This window comes from Pararge aegeria, chromosome 12 (assembly GCF_905163445.1).
Source record: "Pararge aegeria chromosome 12, ilParAegt1.1, whole genome shotgun sequence".
In the NCBI taxonomy this organism is placed as follows: Eukaryota; Metazoa; Arthropoda; class Insecta; order Lepidoptera; family Nymphalidae; genus Pararge; species Pararge aegeria.
Window position 1 is genome coordinate 5684384 of NC_053191.1, and position 25541 is coordinate 5709924.

General features: G+C 37.0%; 1 protein-coding gene across 1 annotated transcript; it reads left to right on the forward strand.

Moving 5' to 3' along the window:
• The first annotated feature begins 2609 nt into the window (after window positions 1–2609).
• On the forward strand, window positions 2610–19930 carry LOC120628256 (apyrase-like). The gene is made up of 11 exons (XM_039896537.1): window positions 2610–2817; window positions 7054–7276; window positions 9521–9718; window positions 11451–11581; window positions 12661–12811; window positions 13475–13601; window positions 14802–14959; window positions 15252–15330; window positions 16254–16412; window positions 18311–18468; window positions 19739–19930. Exons 1-11 carry the CDS (start codon window positions 2693–2695, stop codon window positions 19862–19864), a joined length of 1635 nt encoding a protein of 544 aa, XP_039752471.1. The 5' UTR covers window positions 2610–2692; the 3' UTR covers window positions 19865–19930.
• The last annotated feature ends 5611 nt before the right edge of the window (window positions 19931–25541 follow it).

The following is a 25541-nucleotide window of genomic DNA, read 5'->3' on the forward strand; positions in this document are numbered from 1 at the left end:
GCGTGCCAAATTTCCACCTCAAACACCAGAGCTGCCTCCCCCATCGGTTGGTAACTTTAGTATCATAAACTTGTTTAGAGGAACTTACAATGTTTTCGCCATTTTTTGAAATTGAAAACTGTAAATCTGTAACCCCGTTGCCAAGTATCCTTACAAAATCCGCTCAATCCTACATTTATTCATCATAATTAATGGTTGTTTATGAGTGAACTTCGGAAAGTAATATTTTTTATTTCAATAATAGATATAATAAAAGTAATTTCAATTATATTATTTAATCTATCAATTATTATTTTTCATTTTTTTTAAAATTCGTAACAATGATATTGATTGATGATTATAAAATAAAATCATCCACCCTCCGCTTGCGTGGCTTTTGAATGCCCAAGCAACTGGCGGTCAAGGCTCCAGAGTGAGAAACCTCCTCACAATATGCGCCGTTTCAAGGACTACTGCCTTCTGTATCCGACCCTTGATCCAACATCCAAGCGAAAACTTCTTAAGATGTTGGTCGAAGCTTTTCGCGAGAAGATCATTGACTGAAACGACGATCGGAACAATAACGGTCGACTCAACATTCCACATGGTGGTATTCTCGTGAGCAAGTTCCAAGTATTTAAATACTTTTTCCTTTTCAGCTTTCACCAGATTATCGAATGGATTATCATGCTGAATAGTAATGTCAACAATGATTGCACGGCGCACTGGTCGATCGACTAGCACTAAGTATATCAGGTCTATTAGCTGTAATGTACCTGACAGTGATAATCGTTCGATCCCAGTAGAGCAATGCACTGCTATTTTCAAGAACTGACGCCGGGTAAAGTAAGGCATCTCAAAATCGATAAGGCCAAACTGTTATTATTATAATAATCGGATTTTTAGCTACGTTACTGTGTTTTACGCCTGCCAGTTGAAAGTGCGCTATCAACCGTTGAGTCAATTCATAAGATAAAAATGTTGTGTATTACAAGGAATAAAATAGACTTGTCGGCCTGCTACAGCACGGCAACTGTTTTTAATAAAACACTTTCAACATTTGGATATTGTTTTCATCCGTCTGCGACCAGGCTCGGATAGTGGATAAAACTGTGGGAAAAGATTTTCGTCCTTTCTCCGTGGAGAAAATGTCTCCTGCCCATGATAGCCTTTCTGGCCAATATAATAACAATAATAAATATTTATTAACCACAATAAATAAATTACAACATACTACAACAAGAGAACAGAGAAAAAGAAAAGAAAAAATACTATAATTTAGGAGTTAATTTAGGCTTCGTTGTGGTTAACGGGTCACCTACTCAGCTCTGTGCCGCAGCACCATGGCAGTAACTGCCAAGGAATACTATAACGCTGATTTTCAGTAGGGACCAAAGGATATAAATGTTTGTTAAACGTTCTGTGTGGATTCCATCAACTTCCGAGCTTCCAGCGTGGAGTGTGAAATAGCTTTGGGTAAACGTGAAAGAGCCTATAATACCCTAAGGAATGAGCACCTTCACTACCACGCACACATCGGTTTCCTGACACCACTACGTCAGCGCTTGACACACGCATTTCTCCTCTTCCTTTTGTTCAGTTCTGCGCATGTCAGTAAATAAATAAATAAGGGTGGGGGAATTGTAAAGCCAAACGCACATCTACGTGACCTGATAGCATGTTGACTTCGATCAATAATGTTAAGGGAAGCACATTTTTTAGCCACTGAAATATTATAATGACACGTTAAGCTTTGCTGCAAGCAGATTATAAGTTATTGGGTTGGTAACGACCTGTTTGTTGGTTTAACCAACTTACAACCATTGTTGCGATGTGAATCTGTAGCTCGGATATCCATACTTACATACGAATATTTAAACGCGAAAGTGTCTATTTTTTAATTTTTTCCGCTCCACCTTTGCGCCAAAGTTGATGAAATTTGGCACATTGTATCTTGTAGATGTATACTAAATGAAAATGTATACTATATACTTTTTATTCAGGAAACTCGTTCCTGTGGGATTAAAAAATACATTTATTCCCAGGTTTTTTTAGCTTAAACTAATCTTGACAAAATGTTGCTGAGTTAAGAATCGCACCACGAGATATATTTTCTTTTTGTTATCTAACGGTCACTTACGATTGTACGTTGAATGCTTATTCTAGGATTAATTCTAAATTACTTACTATTCAAAGCATTTATCCCTCATAAGTAAACATAGTTAAATTCATGCCTACCTAAAAATAATACATCTAAGCACTGACGTTACTAATCTAGGTAACTAAAGTACAGTGTAAATGATAAGGTAAAGAAAATAATACTACATTTAATAACAAACTAAGGTATTTTATCGCGTAAGATAATTCTTTTTCTCCGTCTTATCTCAGGAATAGGACGAGAAAATGGTAGACCAAGGTATCTCGTGGTGTGTATGTTAGCCTACTAGGTTACTCGCTCATCGAAATTTGCGTTTTGGGCAACAACTGGCTAGTTACTTCATATAGTTTTATATTGCAGTCATTGTCGCAACTCATTGTCTACATCCTCTTACATCAAGTGGGCTAGGCAAAACTGTACCTAATGTGCGTGAGGCTTAACTTTGCCATTCATTCGCATTATCAGTTGCAGTGTCACTGGACATTGACAGCTCAGTGATTGTAGAGAGGTCGTGCAGTGAGCAAGTACGTTTGAAATGTCAATATTGTTTATAAAATGAGCTCGTTCGTTTTGAAAGGTTTTCTTTTTAATTTCATGGTCAGCTTTGTTTTTACTTTCGCGGTACCATTCGAAGGATTGTACAAGTTGGATATTATTCATTACAATGATTTTCACGCCAGGTACGTTTCTTTTTGTATTATTATAGCCGCAAGTTCTACCTGCACAATTGTATTTAAAATCTCTCCTTAACACTCATCGATAACGATTCCTCTTAAAGAGTTCGCAAAAAGTTTACCAATATGTTACTATCCAGTGATAGTAACATATTGATCCACTGGATCTACTAACCAAATTTACTTTCAGATTTTGTATGAAACAAATATACTAGTATACTTATTCCATTATAAATGCGAAAGTGAGTTTGTTTGTTTGTCCTACCTTGACGCCCTTACCAAGCAACCAATCATATTGATTTTTGGCATAGAATTAGTTGAAAGAACGGAGAGTAACCAGTGGCGTGCACTTCATGCATGCACAAAAGCGCTGCCTACCTTTTTTTTTTAATTAGGCGTGTTGGAAAGGCTTTATTGCTACCTCCGACCCTTGGGCAGGACGGACGTGGGACTTCCCCCTCTAAAGGGGTATACCCAAACTAAAAAGCACCACGGCATGTCCGTCTTTTTGGCTTTGTTAGACGCCCGGGGAACTTGTGCTGCCTACCCTAACATTTTCATATAAATAACTGGCAACGGAGGAGGATTCTGCCAATTTATGTCATTTTACTGTTCCATATTCCTGTGCACGCCACTGGGAGTAAAATGGGCTACTTTTTATCCCAGGAAAACCAATGGTCTCCACGGGATTTGTTATAAACTGTTAAAAGTGCCGACAAACTACGCGATATAAATTGTACCTATTTACCTACCTACTTATCTTTCTTATTTAGGATGAAACTAATCTTTTGATATAAAATTTATACTCGTTTTTTTATCTTGCGGTACCTAGCCGTAGAGATAATTTACCAACTCATTTTATTCCTTTTGCTCATCAGTTTATCTTATCGTAGTAGTTTAGATACATAAGTGATTTAATGTATAATAATTATTATTTAAGGTGCATGTACCTTATAATTAAGTAACTTTGATGAAGGTATTGTGTTGGAGTACATGCGTTATCCACGCTATTATATTATAAAATCATCAAGAAATTCATCGGATGATCAGAAACGTATACTGATGGATTAAAGGCCTCTCGCAACTGCACGGCTAGCATGGGCCGGAGACAATTATATACCCGGGGAAAGGATATAAATTTATCTTCTCCCACAGCTTTATCAACTCTCAGAGCATTGGCGCACACTTGGAAATAATATCCAAATAATATATGTGTATTGCTAAACGGGGTAAACTTCTCCTATTCCATGTTCCAGTGATTTAGCAGGTGGGCACGATAATTATATCCCTTGTCAGGGGATATAATCGGGGGATATAATTTTTATCTCCCGCCCGTGCTAGCCCTGCTGGAGGGTTTGCCAATAATCACCACGCTGGGCAGACGGTTTAGTATTCGCAGTTGGCAGTAGTTGATTGACGCTGCTGCCCTTCTCCGTTATATACCTTTCGCAGCTTCGTATACTCGCGGGAAGAAAGGGGGTCGTGACAACTGTATTATAATCGTCACCACACTGCACTTGCGGTATTTGCAGTTTAATACCATTACTTTATAATATAATATTTATAAGCAACATTTTGATCGGCAAGCTGCCTTACAGTGGTAAATGGGAATGGAAAACGTTTAGTTTTTGTACCTTTGGTAATACAGACCAAAACTCCTATGAGTAGGTACTTAGTACATTGTTTTGCTTTGTCGTCTGTCATTTGGTGTTATTGACTGTTTTATGGCAGATTTATAGTCGCCTTATGTATATTGTATTGTTGTTTATATATACAGTATTTATGTATAGATATGTGTATATATTTATAAATATATTTATATGCACCACCTACCTCTCGTCTTGAGCTGTGTTTTACGCCATGCATCGGTTGTATGGAAGAGATCTCTATGTAGCGATAAGGCATCCTAATTGTATACTTACATCGTTTAAACTAAAGTAGGTAGTTATTTATAATTTTTCCTGTATTTTTATGTGGTGTAAAATAAAAGATGTATTTCGTTTTGACGTGCTCCGTCTTATAATCACCGCGAAATATTATCTCACATAGGTACATCCTGAACTCGCGTAGCTGATATGGCTGGCACTTCATACAATTACAAAAAGTTTAAACACACAGGCAGACAATCCTAAAATTTATATACTGATTTAGATCTCGTACAGATGGAAGATTTTGCGATTTTATGTCATCTTCTAGCTTTATGCTCGAAAAGTGAATTAGTCGGCAGTTTTCTTAGTTAGGTAGGAAGGTACATTTTTTCCCTATCGCTGTAGTTGGATTGCTTGTGACCACAATGATATTCTGCGGCATGGAATGGAAACCAAGCTAATTTTCTAACTCAGAGCCTATAGTATAATATTTAAAAATTGTTTAGTATCTACCTCCACTTCGATTTTCGACTATAACCATAGACTTTTATTGAGTGTGTAGATTGCATAGCTATATTCATATCTGAACCATCTGTATAAATTTAAACAGATGTAATCTTCCTACTCGTAGCTCCAATACAATGATACATAATTAATGTTTAAGTACGATGCGACTAAGCAATGGCTATCTTTCAATAACTTTGCTAAATGGTTAAATCATACTTACTAGTTATTTGGTATTCATATACCTACTTTAGGTTTGGAGACGCTTTTTGGCATTTTCTCTCGGTCCTTGGCGCAGTACGAACAGTTTCGAAAGTATTGATAGGCACCTTCCTAGTTTAAGGTAATTTAATTGAAATATGTTTATCATCATAGACATATTCAAAAATGCTGTTAAAGCCCATTATCTTGAGCAATAAAGACGACAGTGATTAACTCCTACTCATATTTAAGTATGTTTTAGTATATATTAGTTTATTATTTTTTATATTTATTATTATTAGTATGTTATGTGTGTAATCTTGATAAGTATTAGTGTGGAATTGTTCGTAAGTATGTATATAATAATAATACACCCCACCAATCGGTTTCCCTTGGTTTTCCTAATCCTAAGGTTGCCTGGAAGAGATCGCTACTAAGCGATAAGGCCGCCCTTTGTATCCTACTTTTAAGTTTATTTTTGTTGTGTCCATTGTTCTTTTTTACTATTTGTGGTGTACAAATAAAGTGTATAAATAAATAAATAAATCATCATCATCATCATCTCAACCGAAGGACGTCTGCTGTTGAGAACTATTGTATTAACTTCCATACACTACCGTTTTGTGCTATTTGTATTCAGGTTTTGTTTTAAACCTTGATGCTTAAAGACTCCTTCCGAGGCAAAACTCCTGCCTCCTGTGTGCTTTCGCATTACTAGCTGAAAATGAATCGGTCGTCTGGACCTGTATTCCTATTGACTAACATGTATGATTCTTCATGCCTTTAATACTTGGATATAAGATAATATACCGGTACTCGACTTGGCATGTCTGCATTGACTTCAACACAACTCAAGATTCCATCGATTAGGCGTTCTAAAAGTCTACAAACGCTAAGCAAATTTGTGAAAGCTCTTTAAATCTTAACAAACCGAAGCCCTACGCGCAAGAGATTCATAAATATCAATCTGCCATCAGTGGCATACACAATTGCATACCTACGTAAGAAATGATAATAAGTATTATTAAGATGAATCAATAAATTTCAAAAGAGTTCCTACAGATCCAGAAGAAAATAAACTTATATCGAATTCAGGACAACAAATATTAAGTAGTTCTTGTCACGGATTATGTGTATGGTATTGGTTTTTTCTATCAAGAATTTATCAATTACACTTCTCACAAATTTTAGCCTGATTCGGGAATTCAGTCTGAAGATTCGTAATTCAAAGTGGAACTAACGACTAACGAGTAAACTGCAATTTAGGTGATGTTTTATTAATTTCGTGTAAACGGACCTTTATTCATGACCTTGATAACGTTGCAAATAATAGAGGTCAGTGCATGCCGACGTAACCTTTTATTAAGTAGGTAATTGTGATAAACTATGAAATACATCATAGTTTAGTTATATGTATAAGCGAACCTTCAGCTTAGTAGGTAGGTATCTAGCGGATTGAAATCTGGAAGGTAACGCTACTGAGGAACCACTGCCTATTTGACCATTATCAACCCACCGTCGCGTTGTTTACAAAATAATAATTAAAAATAACCATTACCTGCCCTAAAATTGATTACTCACAACATAATAGGTCTTTCATAAACATTTGATGAAGGTTAAAAATATAAATGTTCGATGTTGGTAAATAATAACTATTGTAAAACATCAGATTCGAAGAGACGTCAGTAGAAACTCCAACATGCCGAGTCAACAACAACTCCTGCCTCGGTGGTTTTCCAAGACTCTACAAGAAGATAGAATCGTTACGGAAAAAGCAACCGTATTCAATACTGTTGAATGCAGGCGACAGTTTCCAGGGCACCTACTGGTATACGTTGCTGAAGTGGAACGTTACGCAGGAGTTTATGAACCTATTGGAACATGATGCTCATGTAAGTTTTTGTATTGTATTGTGTTACGTGTTATGGTTTTTTGTCGGACTCACATAGCTCGGAGAACCGATGGACGTAAGTCCCTTGCTGGAATGGCAACCCCGTACTGGAAAACGCAGCGTTGGTCAACTCAAAACGCGGTGGAAAGACGACATCAAACGAGTCGCTGGGAGCCACTGGAAACAGGCGGCCCGGGACGGGACGGGAACGGGATGGGAATTGCCCACTAAAGACTAACGTCTAGCAGTGCAATCGGTTGAAATGATGTTGATCTTGGTCTTCAACGTTCCTATTTTCGTCTAAGACAAGTTGGCAGTCTTAGGTATCAAAGTTCAACTCTTGAATATTGTTAGCTCATCGCATTCTTTGCTAAAAAAATTGGTTGTCTGTAAAGTCAGCTTACTGACGATAGTTGACGTGACAACGTCGTAAGAAAATACTGATGGAATTGTTGCATTTTTCAAAAGAAAATTTTAATTTTATTTGTTTGATAGTAATTATCGTTGCTATAAACAATTGACACCACATTCACTTTTCACTGCGCTTCATCATTGCCGAAAACAAGTAAATGTATTATTGTATAGAAGCTGTCCACGCGGACGCATCGCTCACTCAAGTAGGAGAGAGACAGATGCCGAACGCGGAGGCCGACTGTGCCTCTTTGTCGCTCGTTCCGCGCTCTCGCTTGCACTTCAAGCCTTGAATGGAACGCCTCAGAGCGAGGTAACGCCGCATACGTCATGTTTTTTCGTGCGTGCAGCCGGCTCCATCGAATTATAAGACGTTGTTACGTCAAAAAGAAAGTTAAACGCCTGGGGATCCTCAAGATCAGTTGTCATTTGAGTCAAGGTTGCTTTACCAGTGCAAGTGACTTTGGCTAATTGGTACAGTTGTTGTAAAGACATATACTGTCAGCTGGCCGAAAATCTACTCATTGAGTGCCTACTATAAGTTCTTATATTCTTAGTCTTTGATTCCAAGCTAGCGCGCTCCAAGATTCTATTTTTACTTATATTTGCCATCTGATTGAGCCATTATCGTGTACCTTTTCCTTTAACCTCTGATTATTCTTTTTCCTTGAAGCAGTACGTATATAGAATGATTCCCACTCGTTCAATATTTCCGACACTTGACAACGTAATGACTGCAAACCATTATGTAATTTACAAACGGATATGTGTGATAAATATTCAGCATGTAAACTCAAAAGTGTATTGTTGAGATCGCAAGTCTTTGAAAGATTCCCACGTTTCGTGAGCCGGATGCGAATACTTACTTGCTGTGATGGCCGTTTATCGTAACGTTCAGTTCTGGATAGGACTCTTATTGAACACACCATGGACTTGAGAAGCATGTCCAACGGCTTTCTTAATCTTGCTTAATGTCGTCTGGGCCATTAAGTCATGGCTATATGATGTCTTACAGGGATTTCAACGCCATGGTATTGCAAATGCACCCTGAATCTCGCTAATCTGTTCTAGCGTCTCGCGTTTGTCCATCGAATTGACGGTCAGACTACAAGCGAGATGTTACATTAACAAGGCAGTCCTACACAATCAATGGTTAGGGCTTTATACAGGTCCTGTGGTGGTGCGCTCAACCACAACAATAGGAATATCTTCATCCGAGCTGATGTTTTGTGCTTGGGGTCTGAGCTATAACTTTTTATCTTTGGAAGTTGTATATAATATGGTCGTGATTTGAGGACTTTGCTTGCGTGCCTCAATCCTGCGTGATGCAGGATCTTATCTATTTAGTTAGGTGACATGGATATCGCTACAATTTCAATCATATATTTTAATAGTTATCATGTTTGAAGTCGGATCCGGAACAACTGGGAATTATTCCCGGATCGGGCAAAGAATTGTAAGGTTAAGGGTTATTCTGACAATAAACTGTAGTAAATATCAGCCTGGAGGTAAAGTGTTGGTGTTTCTATCACCATACTTCAGAGAGCATTATAAGCCGTCGGTCGCAGTTATTTCTAACACATGATAATAATCAAAGAGAACGAAACGAACAGCGTTGTATCCAAGCTAAATCATGCTCTTCTTCGAGAGAGGAGGTCCGTGCCGAATTTAGGCACATACTATACAAATAAGGATAATGACTGAGGTTAAGATATAAGTAGATAATAATTTCCGCAATGCTTAACACTATATTTAGTTCCAGTTCTTTTACAGTTCTCGTTTTTAAAAAAGATAAAGAAGATTTATTTATAAAGATTTAATTCTTTACTTTCAGGCCATTGGCAACCACGAGTTTGATGATGGTCCTGAAGGCTTGGCGCCATATCTCAGAGCTCTCAAAGCACCAGTCCTAGCAGCCAATATGGACACTAGCAATGCGCCGGTCTTACAAGGACTGTATAAGGGACACATAATTATCGAGCGGAAGAAAAGGAAGATTGGTATCATCGGGCTTATCACTCAAGATACAAAGGTGAGCAAGTCAAAAGACCTGTGTAAGATAGACAAAAATTACTGCAAGCTATATAATGCTAAATTATCTTGTATGGATATTTGGAGACAAAAATAGTTGGCTTTTTCATCGTAACGAAAATTAAAGTAGGAAGTAACAGTGTGGCAAATTTTAGAAGAAGAAGAAGAAACACTTTTTTTCACGTATAACATACAGGAAAAGAAACAGTAAAGAGTATACAGTACACAATGTAGACATGCAGAGGCGGCCGCAAGCAATCTCTTACGGGCATCCTTTGTAGATAGGACTTATAGCAAGAGAACGGGATAGTGCCAAGAGTGTTGTGAAAATGTAAAGATATAATTTAAATAAATATACGTAATATATAAATATAAAATATACATAATGTATATAAATATATTACAAACATAATATATATAAGTAGATTTTTACACACAATTTAAAAGAAAAATGATGTTTATGATGATGATGATGATGATGATTTTAGATGATCACTTAAGATATAAAGGTGTCATATCCCTAGTAAAAAACCTGTATCTGATGCTATATGATGCCTACTTATCTTATATGGCTATTTGGAGACCAAAAATATTTCGTTTGCTTTTTTTCTGTGTGTAAATAACAGTGTAGCAAATTTTAGATGATCTAATAAGATATAGCTATATTAGATTTATAAAAAACAATAAAGAAACAAGCTAAGCCCACGATATGATACTATGTAAAAAATGTCTAAATTTTTTTGTAGGCTGTATTGAATTTGTGTATTAAAAAATTTAGTATCAGTTCACACTTGCATACCTAATTAGTGGACCGTTTACAACAAGTTAGCCCTTGACTGTAATCTCACCCGTTAGTAAGTAATAATGCAGTTAAAATTGGTAGCCGGCTCACCTATTAGGAGTACTGTGCCTCGGAGTGCATTGGTATCTATCGGTCCCGGTTATTTCACAACGGTGATAATAAGCGTTAAAGCCCATCAAGCCGTATTACCGTCTAGGTTGGTCTTCCTTATTACTGAGGATGTTGGTCCTAACTGATATTGCCCGCTGCACTATATGTCTGGAGGAGATGGTCCTCCGATTATCAGCCGCATGATACGCACTGTAGACAATTGAGTGCTTCTCAGTCGGTCCAACGTCTCGGGCTACGTCCGCGTGGCCTCTTTCCTTTGATGTTCCCTGTGAGCAGTGGCGTGCATAGAGGGTATGCACAGGGCATGCAGATGATATAAAATTAAGCAAATGTCCAGTACGAGTTATAAATACTTAAGGGTAAGCTTTTTATAACTCTTACAAAGCCTATCCATAAGTTTTTTATAAATCGTACTGGAGATTTTCTGCATACTCTTTGTATACCCTCTATGCACGTCACTGCCTGTGAGCATTAGCTTTTTTATACTGCTCGAGGCATTCCTGGCTGTGCGACCGAAGTACTCGAGTCTTTTCCGCAGACAGATGGTAGAAAGTCGAGTTTGCAAGCCCAGCGTAATATATAGGCGTTGGTCCTGTGCTCGATCTAGGTGATGTTCAGCATTCCAGCACCACATTTCAAAAGCATCGATCCTCGGTCGGTGGGTCTACACCTACTCAAAACTTTCTCTCCATTAAGAGATGAGACTTGTAACCAGCAGTGGAACGTTGCTAGGCTGCTAATGATGACGAAAATAGCATTTCGTTTTATAAGGCGCCTTGTGGATGACATTTATGATACTATCTTTTTTTCCTTATTACAGTTTTTGTCCTCGCCCGGTAATGTGGAGTTCACTGACCCACTAGAAGCTGTGAAACGGGAAGCTAAAGAACTCAACGACAAAGGAGTTGATATCATTATTGTTCTGTCTCATTGCGGCCTTGAAATTGACAAGTGAGTATTTTTGAGGCATTTAATAGAGTCCCACACTCTTATTTGCACATGTTATTACTTCCTAATGGTGAGATATAGTATCAACAACCTCTCCTCACCTCTCCTCTTTCCGCGGACGTTGTACGAGGTGACTGGGGGAATGTAGAAGGATACGGGTAGCAGTGTATTCTGTACTACTGCTACCAAGAACTACGACCACATTTACCCACCCAGCATCCCAGTGAGCAGAGAGTCTAACCAGCGAGGTTACAATGGGCAAACCCTCCCATTGGGACAGGCATTCAGTCCAGCAGTGGGTGCTATAGGCTAATAATGATAATGACAGTTAACCAGCTATTTGATACCTTTAATTGCACTGAATGTTTGCAACGACACTTGATTTTGGGTCTTTATCCGGCAAGAAAGGTCAAAGTCACAGACATGCGAGAAATAGTATTCTCTTACTTTCTTTCATGATATTTCTTTCATATGTTCTTTAAGTCCTCTGAAAAAGGCGGTAAAAAAAGGATAGAGGGTCAGATTTTATAAATTAGTTACAAGCAACGTTTCAAGAAAAAGAAATGATAACGATATGCCCACCCCAGTCTTTGATTTTAAGAAAAAGATATGGCTGCCCTAAAAGCATCTTTGACGGCCGATTGACGCATTGGGCAGCTACCCTGCTTTCTGAGTCAAGGCTGTGGGCTCGATTCCCACAACTGGAAAATATTTGTGTGATAGTGTACTGTTTTTCAGTGTCTAAGTATTTATGTATATTACTCATAAAAATATTCATCAGTCATCTTACTACCCATAACACAAGCTGATTTGGAGCTAGATGGCGATGAAAGAAAGAAAGAAAGAAAAAACAACATTTATTCATGTTAAGAGTTAACAACTTAAAACAGCGATGTGTGTATTGTCGTAGTATATTTTTTTTCAAGAAAGGGAATAAATTCCCATAATTCATTGAAGCGGTGATAGTATTTAATTCGGCTTCACTACTCTAACTTATATTCTCCTCTCCTCTCCTGCGTTTTAAGCAATTGAATTTTTGAATAAATTTTTAAATTTGAATTTTGTTTTTGAATTATCAACAGAAAAATAGCCGAGGACTGCGGAGAGTACGTAGACATTATAGTCGGTGGACACTCACATTCTCTGCTATGGAACGGGCCGGCTCCAAGTGGTGAAGCAGTGGCAGGACCTTACCCTGTTTTTGTTGAATCTTCCGCTAATAAGAAGCATAAGGTGATTTTTCCTTCTATTCAGATGTTTCCTCAATTTTTATATAAGAGCCCTATTTTTTATTCCTGTGCAAGTTATGGAAGATATAGACGGCAGGTGAATAGTAACCAAAAATCTAACATTCAACATTTATGTAGAGGCTGAATGTTGAACCAATCTTTTTTGTATTTGATAGACAATCCTTCAAGAATCCCTTAACTGAAAAGTTTCATACTCAGATTAAGTAGCTAATGTCTGAGATTTCACTCATATAACCTCAACTGTCACCTGACAAAGTAATTTTAAAGAAAAGTCTTGTGAAGAAAAGAATTGTTTGAAATTTTGGTTGTCCAAATATGGTCGGCTAGCATTCAAACCCTACTACCTGGCGAATTGGGGGTTCCTTTTGTCTATTTAATGCATAAAGATTGAATTCGCCGCACGGTGGCTGAATTGTTCCCTAAAAGAGCTAGAGCTCAATCAGCTTGACTATGAATTCCAGTGGCAGTTATTCAAGGAAACAAAGCATTTATTTATTATGTGAGCATTTGTCAAGGTTTCCCAGCTGACCATTGAACAGAGGTAGCCAGGACATAAAAAAATAATTAGTAATATGTCCGTAATAGTTGTTCAAAATTTTGTTGAGATATAAAATCCTAGTCATTTTGTTATTTCATTATTTTGCAGGTCGTAATAGTGCAAGCCTCAGCGTTCACCAAGTATATGGGCAACTTGATAGTTTATTTCGACTATCGCGGTAACTACGTCAAATGGGAAGGTGGACCAATTTTCCTTGACAGAAATGAACCAGAAGGTAAACATTTGCAGTCTCTGCTTCTAAGTTTGGGTATTTAAAATTTGCGTGTTGTTATAGATCCAATATTATGTAAACGCTTTGTACAGGGTATAGTTCTCAATCTCAAAATGAGATGTCAGTGGCCAAATGCGGAGTCGTAGGCTTCACACGCCCGAAGAACATTATGGAGAAATCTCAGGCATACACGTTCCTCATTTTGTTTTCTTTTATCGTGTTTAAATTAAAAACATTACATTGTAAGATAGTTAATTTTAATAATATTGTATTGACGTAACTTATCTAGAGGCATTTTGCATAATACTGTCACTGTTTATGTCAGGACATGGTCTAAAATTAACTTCTTTATTCTGGGCTATATTAAAATTGACAATGCATAACGCACTAACGAAAGTACACGAAAGTTTTTAGTTTATCATCATAGCCTACAACAGCCAACGGCTGGACTAAATGTGAGGGTACACCCATAATTACCACGGTGGGCAGACGTGATCGCAGTTGATGTTAGTAGTAACACGAAGGAGGTTGCTTCCCGTTCCGTTATATTCCCTTAGTACCCTCGCACGACAGTCCACTCCCTTTGGAAGAGGAAGGATTGTGACAGCTGAATAATTTTAGCTGATATTATATTAAAATTAGGAGGGTATGGTCTTTTACGATTTTTAATTATTTTACAAAAAGTTCGGTTAAAAATAAACTTTATTAGGGTTATTATTAGTTTAATTGGAGGATTTTATATTAGATTAAAACGTTTCACACCCCGCCGCTTCAGCTCCAAAAACAAATTAAAATGTTAGTACAGATTAGGTGATCTAAGACAATAATTATATGATTGAATGTTTTGTTTTTATTATTATTGAATTTTTTATATTGTTATTATTATTGTTTTTTTTAATTCTTAATTTTATATAGCTTATTTTTATGTTTTAGTTTAATTTTATTTTCTGTAATTATTACTTGTTGTTAAATTCTTTTAATAGCCCCTTGGAGACGAATTGGGCAACTGTAACGTCTTTACGGTGTGCGTTGCTAAATAAATAAATAAACTGTATTCTGATCTGTCGTCACCAAACGATGCTGTTAAATTATATTGGATCTAGTTCCTACATAATATTAAAATATTTACCTATCGTTAGTGGGCAAAAGTAACCCCGTTTGTTGTTTCTTATCAGAAATGATTTTACTTTATTGTTTTTGCAGATATGGAAATTAAAGAAAGGCTTGCGCCATACGCTGACTTAGTGCACAATGCTGAAAAAGAGGTTATTGGGGAAAGTAAAACGACGCTACATTTCGAGGACTGTGTGTTTGGAGAGTGCGCCCTTGGAGATTTGTTTGTGGATGCATTGACTGAATTTGTAAGTGAAGTCTGAATTCAGTGCTCACACTATGAAAATATCTTACAACAAATAGGTTTTTGATGGAACGTCGGTGACAGAATACAGACAGTAAAAAGAGCATCACATGCAGACCATGTCACGTCCCACAGAGTGCAAACCTGTTTCCTTTCACCAGAGGCGTAAGTACGCCTCGTGTGTCTGTCGGTTGTTACACCGGCCACCCCGCCTTCGACGAGCTCCATCCCCAAAAGCTCTATTACTAGATCCTTGAACCAATAGTGGCCTAATATATTGTTATGTTTGATTACAGGCAAAGTCCTTACGATCGGAATTCCATTACATATCGTTCAATCAACGAGGCAACATCAAATCATCAATAACTAGTGGACGTAAGTATTTTTAAGCCAGCTGTTAAACTCGTATTCTACCGCTTTAATGTGAAATCAAGTTGTTATAATAAACTGATGGTGAACTAATTTTAACTGAATATACTATTGAACCTAACCTAACTAACGTATAGTTGTAAAATTATTTAGCATATGTCAATAATATTAGGAGATTATTGGCATATGCTAAATAATTTTTAGTTTGGAGATGTCAAATCAAAGATTTTAGATGACGCTGATTTTACATTTGTTTACTTTTAAATTTTAAATCGTTGGTGTGTATGTAATGAGCGACTTCTTACTGCGGTACTTATTATAGTATAGCCGTGCCGGCCTATCGAAGCATCGCGGGGAACTCAGCACCCATCCGCACATTACAGCACAGAACTATAACTAACTCCACACCTACTATACACATAGGGTGTCGGTGTCCACCCATATGCATTGACGAGCATCATCATCATCAAGAGCCTATAACAGTCCAATGATTTACCTCGTAAAGGGAGGGTTTGCCTTTAATCACCGCACAGGTTAGACTGGTTGGTAATCGCAGTAGCACAGAGGACGATGCTGCCGGTTTTCCGTTATAAACTCTTAGTCGTCTCGTACGACACCCACGAAGAGGTGGTGACAACTGTATTCTAATATTCCGTCACTACACGGCATTTTTTTTGGAGAGCCTTTCTAATGTCTGGCAACTCGCATTTTAGTGTGAAAGCTTTTAAGCCTTCTCTCCAGGTATGTGCCCAGATGTGTGAAATTATATAGTGGACATTATAAATGGACAACGGAATCTGAGAGGCTCTCAATTCGACATATTGTAGAATCTAAAAATAAACTAGAAATATATAACTGAAAAGCACACAAATGGAAATCATCTTAAACGAGATTTATATATTACAAAGAGATACATATTTTTTTTACAGAAATAACCAAAGGCGTAATTTTCGAACTGTTACCTTTCAACGACCGCATCGAAACGTTTGAACTCCAGGGCAAGGATGTTTTATTGGCACTCGAGAGAAGCGTCTCTAATGCGTGGGACATGGACCCATTCAAGGGTCCTTTTGTGCTGCAGGTTTCAGGTAAGTCTACTTTTAACTAGAAGCTGAATGTATGCTGAAAGATTTATTGTGTTTTTTTGCCCATTGCACATGGTATTTTGCAGGAATTTCCAAATTCTTGTAGCGGTTGTGGCAACGAACTTTCTGAAGTTCTTTTTAGGTCAACTTTGGGCAACTATCAATGCTGTGCTCTTGGAACCCCTACGTCAGTTTGTTCCCAGAGTAATGAGATCTCCACACGCCTATGAACTGGCAATCAGTACAGCTTCGCAACTCGTTGCGCTACGTTGGTACCTTTGGTTCTCCTACGGATTTCTTCATTTCGGATTTGATCTCGTAGATATACCCCATCTCGCCCGTATCTCTTAGCATACTCTATCCATTGCCTGCTGAGTAACTCTGAGCTTTCCCATAGTAGCGGCCGTATTCGAGAGCCATATATCATAACTGTCCTTCAGGCACAGAGTAATTTTGGAGAAAAATGTATTCTGGAGTTAAGACTTGTAGTAATTCGAGAACTTTTATATATATTTATACTTTTATATTATTAACTCGGTAGTGGGATAGATATATAGATCTACAACATTGCATTGCCACTGTTTTCGAAGAACAGAAAAACCACGCTCCAGTATTGCCTACATTCCATTCACAGTTATTTACTGAGTTGGATACTGAGATTAGTTATCATAACATTACGCCAACCTTACAGCTAGAGGTAGAATAACTCTGAACGGACTGTACTTAGTAATAACTTCATACTGACACGTCCGCCGCAAACCCCATTTTTAATAAGATGTCAAAGAAGCAACAACAATTTTATTAATAGCAAGGGTTCCAGAAAAAATAATGTGTACTGCATAGATAAAATACCAAAATTGAGACAATCAGTTTTAAATTACTGTTATTTTAAAATTTAATTGCATTACTTCGTGCCATAGTGAGTTTACCTATGATTATCATATAACGGGACGTAGGTCTCTCGTAAGTGAATTAAATAAATAAATATACAACGACAATACACACATCTCCACAAAGTAAGCGTAGCTTTATTTTATGTATAGTGGCGTATTAAGATAACTGATGAATAATAAATACTTATAATATACATATAAACACCCAGACACTGGCATTTCATGGGTTGTTGTAAAAAACATTTATGTTCATCACACAAACATTTTACAGTTGTGGGAATCGAACCCACGACTTTGCTTTCTGAGTGAAAGCAGGGTCGCTGCCCACTGCTCCAATCGGCCGTCAAATTGTACCTACGAGAGACTTACGTCCCGTTTGATGATAATGCGGATAACATGAGGATATAGTTACATTATTTCATTATATAGTAGAGCTTTTTGAGACTCGAGCTACTCCGGGGAAGTACCTCTATGCTAACTTCTGCTGCCAAACAGTATTGATGTACAGTGCCGGATTAACCACGTAGCAAGGTTAGCAATTGCTACGGCCCCGCGCAAATAGGCGCCCCGCATATTTAATACCGCTCATCTCTGCCTGATTGACTGAGTGACTGACTGACGGACCGACTGACTGACTGACTGACAGACACGTACAAAATTGTTACCTATAGATAGCAAATACGTATTTAAGATATTTAAGGTACGTATTTCAGATACGTATTGAGTATTGAATTGTATTTTTACCACTTTATAGCCATCAGACCCATACAAGATCACGGGCTCTTTTAAAGGGCAGGCGTTGTTGCCGGTGTTATTGAAGGCATATTTTTAGGGCGTGTTTCTCGCATGTCCTGCGAAGTGTTGGTCTGTGCATAGGCAATGGTTTTTCAGTTACTATTGGTTGGCCATCTTCTTGCTGAGATTAAGCGGACGAATTTTGTAACATAGGCTTAAAGAAAGTACCTAACGCCTGCGTGTATTAAATAGTTAAAATTATTTTGTTTACAGGTCTCCAAGTTACATACAATGTTTCGCTGCCAGAAGGTCAGCGTGTGACGTCAGTGTACTTGGGCAACAGTATAGACTCCAACGTACCGCTGGACCCTTCAGTTTCCTATCACATGGTCGTGCCAGCTTATTTGGCTGACGGTGGTGATGGATTTACCGTAAGAAATAATTTCCTACCATTTCGTCTTAAACGAGTCTATATTATGAGTTTTATTTTATGTATTTTGAAATTTTCGATTCGAATCTAGAGGTAACTCGTTGATAAATTACTAAGGGTAGGACATATTATTAGATTAAAGCTTAATTTGCTATACTCCGCGAAAAGCAGGAGAATCTGTATGGTGTAATTTATAATTTCTTCAATCCTTATACTCCACACCAAACATAGCTTCTATCCAATATTTAAAGATGGCACGAACAGGCAGTGATACAACTGCACGGCAGAAAGTAAAATCCTCCGATTATATTCCCTGACATGGGGATAAGATTAACGTGTCCATCCGCCACAGCATGGCAACAGGGAATACGAAAAGTGTACCCACGTTTATTATTTGGATATTATTTCCAATTGTGCGCCAATGCTCGGAGAGTTGACAAAGCTGAGGGAGAAGATAAATTTGTGTCAAGGGTAAAACGGACCCTACGACCCTACTAAGACTGCTGTCCGTCCGTCTGTCTATCTGTCTGTCTGTCACCAGGCTTTATCTCATGAACCGTGATAGTCAGACAGTTGAAATGATATACTTCTGATGCCGCTTTAACAACAGATACCAAAATAAGTTTAAAATAAATATTTAAGGGGGATCCCAATACACTAGACATTATTTCTTTTTTTATGGATAAAGGTACGGAACCCTTCGTGTGCGATTCCGACTCGCACTCGACCGGTTTTGTTAGTTTAATGTTTTTAAATCCACGAGAAGGGGTTGTTTGAGAGGAGGATAAACACATTCTTTAAAAGCCGGTAACGCAACCTTTGGCACCTACTGCAAATGTTTATGGGTGGCGGTAATCAGGTTATATATATAGCCCAACTATATAGGCCACTTGCTTGTTCGCCTGCTATATACCTACTCGTTATAAAAACCACTCACCATACGTATACTGACGTGAAAACTTCTGAACATTGCTTATCTTTTTGGTCTGTAGTTTCTAGGATGTGTTATCAAATCAAGATTTTTTTGGAACTAAGTATTTATTTTAGACCCTTTAATTAAATCGGTTTTATACAGTGAGAAAATATAGTATTTATACGATGCTGCTGCTGTTTATATCGATGTATGTATCCAAAAATATTGATACACTGACTTTTTTTTTGCAAGACTGCCTGCATTGAAGCTCTCTTCTTTGTATAAGGAGGCATGTTGCCCAATAGTGGATAACATTAGAATAATAATTCTTTAAGCTTTGTGTTTCTTCTTCTTCTAGATGTTAAAGGACGGCAAAAAGAACGTCGATATTGTTGGTCGTGATCAGAAAGTTCTAGAAACATACATTAAGAAGCATTCGCCGATCGATGTATCTAAGGACGGAAGAATCGTTATTAATTCGTAAAGCATAATAACATTTTAATAGGCTTATTTTAATTTTTATTTACCGAAATAAATAATTATTTATTTACTAGAAATGTTTTATTTATCATCGGAATTTAAGTACCTTTTATTTGCTATTCTCTTGTAGAGTCCTGTGCGGTGGTCTCCACATTGTATAACTAGATGGCGCCACAAAGATCCTGCATCATGTGTTCACAAATAATTACCATATATACTTTCTAAAGATGAATGTTTAGACCTCGGCCCCCGAGAAGATCTTTCCCATCGGGAAGGTTTGTTCATGATCATCACGCTGGGCAGACGGATTGGCGATTGCAGTAGATGGTAGTACTATCACAGTGGACGTTGCTGCCCGTATTCCGTTACATTCCCTTAGTCGCCTCGTACGACACCCGCGGGAGAGGTGGTGACAACTTTATTCTGGTCTGCCGTCACCACATGGCAATTATTTGTTACATCTTGTGGTTGTTGATGCTTCAATATTAGTCGTGTACACGGTTTCTGTATTTTCCTAATTCTGTGCATAAAGCTAACTCGGAATCAAAGTCCAACATGTAAAACGGCACAGATTGAGCCTAAGGCAAGAATACGTGCAGGTTTATTAAAAAAAAAAAACAACCTTGCATTGTTAGAAAACCTAATAGAAAAATATACTACGACAATATACAGATCGCCATCTAGCCCCAAATTCAGCGTAGCCTATGTTCTGGGTACTAAGATGACTGATGAATATTTTTATGAATAATATAAATAAATGCTTATAATATACTCTTAGGTACATATACACCCAGACACTGAAAACATTCATGTTCATCACAGAAACATTTTCAAGTTGTGAGAATCGACCCCACGGCCTTGGGCTCAGAGAGCTGGGTCGCTGCGCTAAACGGCCGTCAAAATAAAAACCTTTAAATACATAAGTAGGTACAAGGTACAGATTGCTTCATACATTATTGACTTTTACGAAATAGGTAGGCAGGTATCTAACAAGGCAGGCAGTAGGCTATCGAAATATTAAACAACTACAGAGTTAGTTATAATGAAGTTATTATTGAACTAGCTATGTAAGTGCCGGATTAAGCAAGAGCTTGATCTGCTATGGGTTCTTAAGTATAAAGTGGTAAAAATACAATTCAATACTCAATATATTCAAACTCTTTATTCATGTAGGCCTATCACAGGCACTTATGAAGCATTCATACATATATGTTTACATAATATGCTCGGCAACTCTGGCTAACTGGTGCGTTGTCGAATGGTTACGACAAAAACCAAATTGCTCAGATATAAGTAAGCGTTCTGTGGCAATCTGAAGACGCGTCAAGATGACGGATTCTAATAGTTTACCTAGACTAGTTAACAAGCTAATGGGTCTGTAACTGGAAGGAAAAGATTGGTCCTTTCCTCATTTTTTAATTAGCTATCATTTTTGCAACCTTCCACGAGGAAGATAAGTAGCCCAATAGTAAACACCCATTGAATATCTTAGTCTCAAGAACTAGACATTTTTGAGACATATTACGAAGCAAACAGTTTTTTTAAATCGTCAATACCAGGAGCTTTACGTGATTTGAGTTTTCTAAGTACTTTACGTATTTGTGAGGGTTTTTCAAGTTCATTAATCGATTCAGCGACTATACGTTCAGTCTCAAGATCACTGTACCACTGATTTATTAGGGTCATGTTGCCAAGAAACGCATCTGCTAGCAACTCGCAATGTTATTGAGTTGATGAGGTTAGATAACTATCATTCACTTTAAGAGGTGGGATTGTATTAGGTTTAGGGTTGAGGGTTTTTAGAAGATGCCACAAGTCAGAGGATGGATTGTCAACACGAAACAGTTTGTTATACCAGTGGTTATCATAAAATTTTTGTATTTCGTAATTAATTTTATATTGTTACCTGTTAAAGTTTGAAAGAAAATATCTCTTTTCCTATTTACTTTGTTCTTTAAGGCATGATCGCCGGCAGGCATTCTTAATTTTAATCATTTTCCTACTACCACGACGTAGTTTTACGGTTTTATTAATGCAAACGATGGGAACACTATGGTTGCGCGCTTCAATGAGAACATTTGATAAATGTTCAATATTACTATCGATTTCAGTTGTAGTTTGAATGGTGGTAACTCAAGAGAGATCTAGATACCTCCTATATTTAACCCAGTCAGAGTGTTTAAAATTGAAAATTTGGAAAGTTTTGCGAGAATATTTACCTCCAACTTCCCGCCTGAGTGCCCGCCTGACTACCCGCCTGGCAGCTTGCCTGCCTGCCTGCTTGCCCGTCTGGCTTCCCGCCTGGCTGCCCGCCTGCCTGCCCGCCTGGCTACCCACCTGCCTGCCCGCCTAGCTGCCTGGCTGCCTGTCCGTCTGTCTGTCCGTCTGACCGTCTGTCTCTCTGTCTGTCTGTCTGTCTGTCTGTTTGTTTGTTTGTTTGTCTGTCTGTCTGTCTATTTGTAACGTTCGTTTTTGTGAAATTTCAACATACCACATTTTAATAAGTTTTACTGAAAAGGCAGAGATCAGTGGTTGTAAATAAGCGGGGCCCACTTTCGTGCGGGGCCCGTAGCGATTGCTACTCTTGCTACGTGGTTAATCCGGCACTGAGATATGAGTATGTCTTGCGGTTTCACCCGTATAAACTACGGGACCGGACGCGTATAGTCTACATTTACAAATTTCGTCAATAAATAATCTATTAAACGTAAATATGTTTTATAGATACAATAGCATAGATAGTAAAGATAGCTAATTATCTCTCTTAAAGCACTAATAGCCTAGTGGTTAGGACTTCGGCTTCACTTTGCGCGGGCTAAGTTTAAAACCCAACACGCACCTCCAAATTTTCTAAGTTGTGTGCGTACCCAAATCAGTAAATTGATGGTTGCCCTTGGAAGTTGAAAAGAGAATCTGAAGAAGTTTCGGTCAGTCTCAGATTCTATCACTAACAAAGAATAGAAACCGTTATAAGAAGAAGAAGAAACGATAGTTGGCACGTATGCAGAAGGTTTACCAAGACTAAAAAAAAGTATTCTATTCTAGTGGTGAAACCTTTATATATGCGGCAACACTTTATGTATTCTGACCTCTATCTCGAATAATTTTTATCAGATCTACACGAAAATTGAGCCAGGGAGATCTAGCTTCTCACCCAGAAATCGCGGGATCACGTGCTTCTTCGAACTTTGGAATGAAATATAGTTTTGCAATCACGATTACAGTGATAAGTATATTGCACCACGAGTTATTACTTATTTCTACGTATTGCAATAATAACATAGCTAGTGTTATCTTTTAGTAGATTATTATGTAAGTATGCATAATTATGATACTTCTTTAAACTCTTATTCTTCCTATGTATCTTTTACACGGATTTTTCCGTTTGGTGGACTTTCTGCAGTGCCCACTGTTAGGAAAAATCAGTTTAACCTAATAGTTATTGCATACATTAATAACGAAGTACTGTTTGTCTCCATATTATACGTGAAATGGGTGCTCAAAAACTGAACCGGAAAGTAGTTTATAAACAATTAATTGTAAGTAATAAGATTTATAAACATCGAGAGTGAGAAGAATTGAAATCCTTTTTACTTGTTTTTCCTTTTTCCCTTCACGGGACTTCACGGCAAGTTACGAGATTTTTTGTAGTTTGATAAAAATTACGTGACGGAAATGAGTAGACGCAAAAGGAAACAATGGTGTAGTGTCGCGATAAGAGATCGATTTCATATTAATTATGATCCGGCATTTAATATGATATAACTATGTTTAATGTTTGCCAACTGCCGTCAGGTATCAGTTTAAAAAGTGTGTAAAAGGTAAAGTCCATTTTTTCTAACTTGTCTTAATGTGTAAACAAACTTTTCATTACTTTTGCGTGTAAAGTGTATTTTAAAAATAAAAGAAAAACTAATTTTTTGATTTAATTAAAAAAAAAGGATTACTTTCAAAACTATATTTACAAATAGAACAACAAATGTTTCGAGTTAATTAAAAACTTTAAAAAAAAATTACTTTCAAAACGAAATTTACATTTTTGAGACATTTATAAAGTAGATACCCAATTAACATAATAAGATATGCAATAAAAAATGGAGTGTACGTTTACGAACATTCACAAATGGATGTTGAGTTTTAATAGAGATTTTAATCGACTCTTTCATTTCGCAGTAAGACCACTACTTTTATACTACTGCAAGCGCGTTATGCATATCTGATTCGGATTAATTTAATATGATAGCTAAATAGCTGCAAAGTAACTATACCTATGCAAATACTGGTTTCTTAGCCTATTAGGTACAGGCATGTCAGGAATTTCAATGTTTACGCATAATAAACTATGCTCCCTTTCCCTTTATGATATAAAACTGTTTAGTAGTTAATACTTCAAATAGTATTCATGTACATATAAGTATTACGAGACTTAAATATGATCAACTGATATCCTAATGTTAACTTTCAGGAAAGTTTCTTGAGAGTTTAATGTTTTACATATATGGTGGAATATTAAAAAAAATACTGTTGGCTAATGACTGATAGTTCAAAATAACTTTCTTATTATTTCCACAACTTTTATTGGTTTTTTTTCAATATTATTTTAATAATTATCACTCTTCGCTTAGAACTTAACATTTCTAGAATTATATGCATTGCAAGTACGTTGAGCGTTCGCGCCTGAATCCCTAATTGGCGCCATCTTTTTCTTCTTTGTATTGTTTTTTTTTCTCGGCATATAAAGCAAAGAGGAAATAAACATACAATTTATATCAAGTTAATTATTGTTGTAACTATTTAAATAATCTATATAAAATTATATTGTCTGAATTAAATTGTAAATTTTATTTCAATAGGTGTTTTGCTTACAATTAGGTACATTTAAAAAACGTATATATGTATATATTATTTATTATTTTTACATTTAAATTTACATTTATTTTAACAAACAGCTCATCATCATCATATCAACTCATTACCGGCCAACAACTACAGAACCCACCTGGCTGGCTGGTCCACACACCTTTTACAACTCTCAGGCATGCAGGTTTCCTCACCATGTTTTCCTTCACCGTTGAAGGGAGTGCGAGCGTTTTATATAGGTATATAAAACGCACATAAGTTAGATGTGCGTGCTGGGATTCGAACTCGGCCCCCCGAAAGGAAAGTTGAGCTCCACACATATTCACATAACGGTTAGTGAAGCGGTGATAAAACAGTTACTCATAAAATAAAAACAAATAAAAGCATGTACTTACTTACTACACAATTTTATCTAATTTTTAATTTTTTAATTTTTATTTAATTTTTTATTTTTTATTTTATTTTATTATTATATATATATAATAATGTATTTTAACGCCATCCTTCATATAAAGATCTTAATTAATAGATATTATTTTATATATTTAATATTTATTAATATCATGAACGTAAATAATATTAGCATGTTAAATAACACTAACAATAGTAACCTAAATAAAATTCTAAAACCAGTTTCGAATAAAATAAGTAGTTCCAAAGCACTGATAGGTTTGTAGGTAAGGCTTCGGCTTCCCTTTTGAGAAATCGGGTTCGATGCCCGGCATGTACTTTTAACTTCTAGGTGATAAGTGCGTTTTTAATTTGAGCAATTAAATATCACTTGCTCTAACGGCAAAGGAAAACTTCGTGAGGAAACCTGC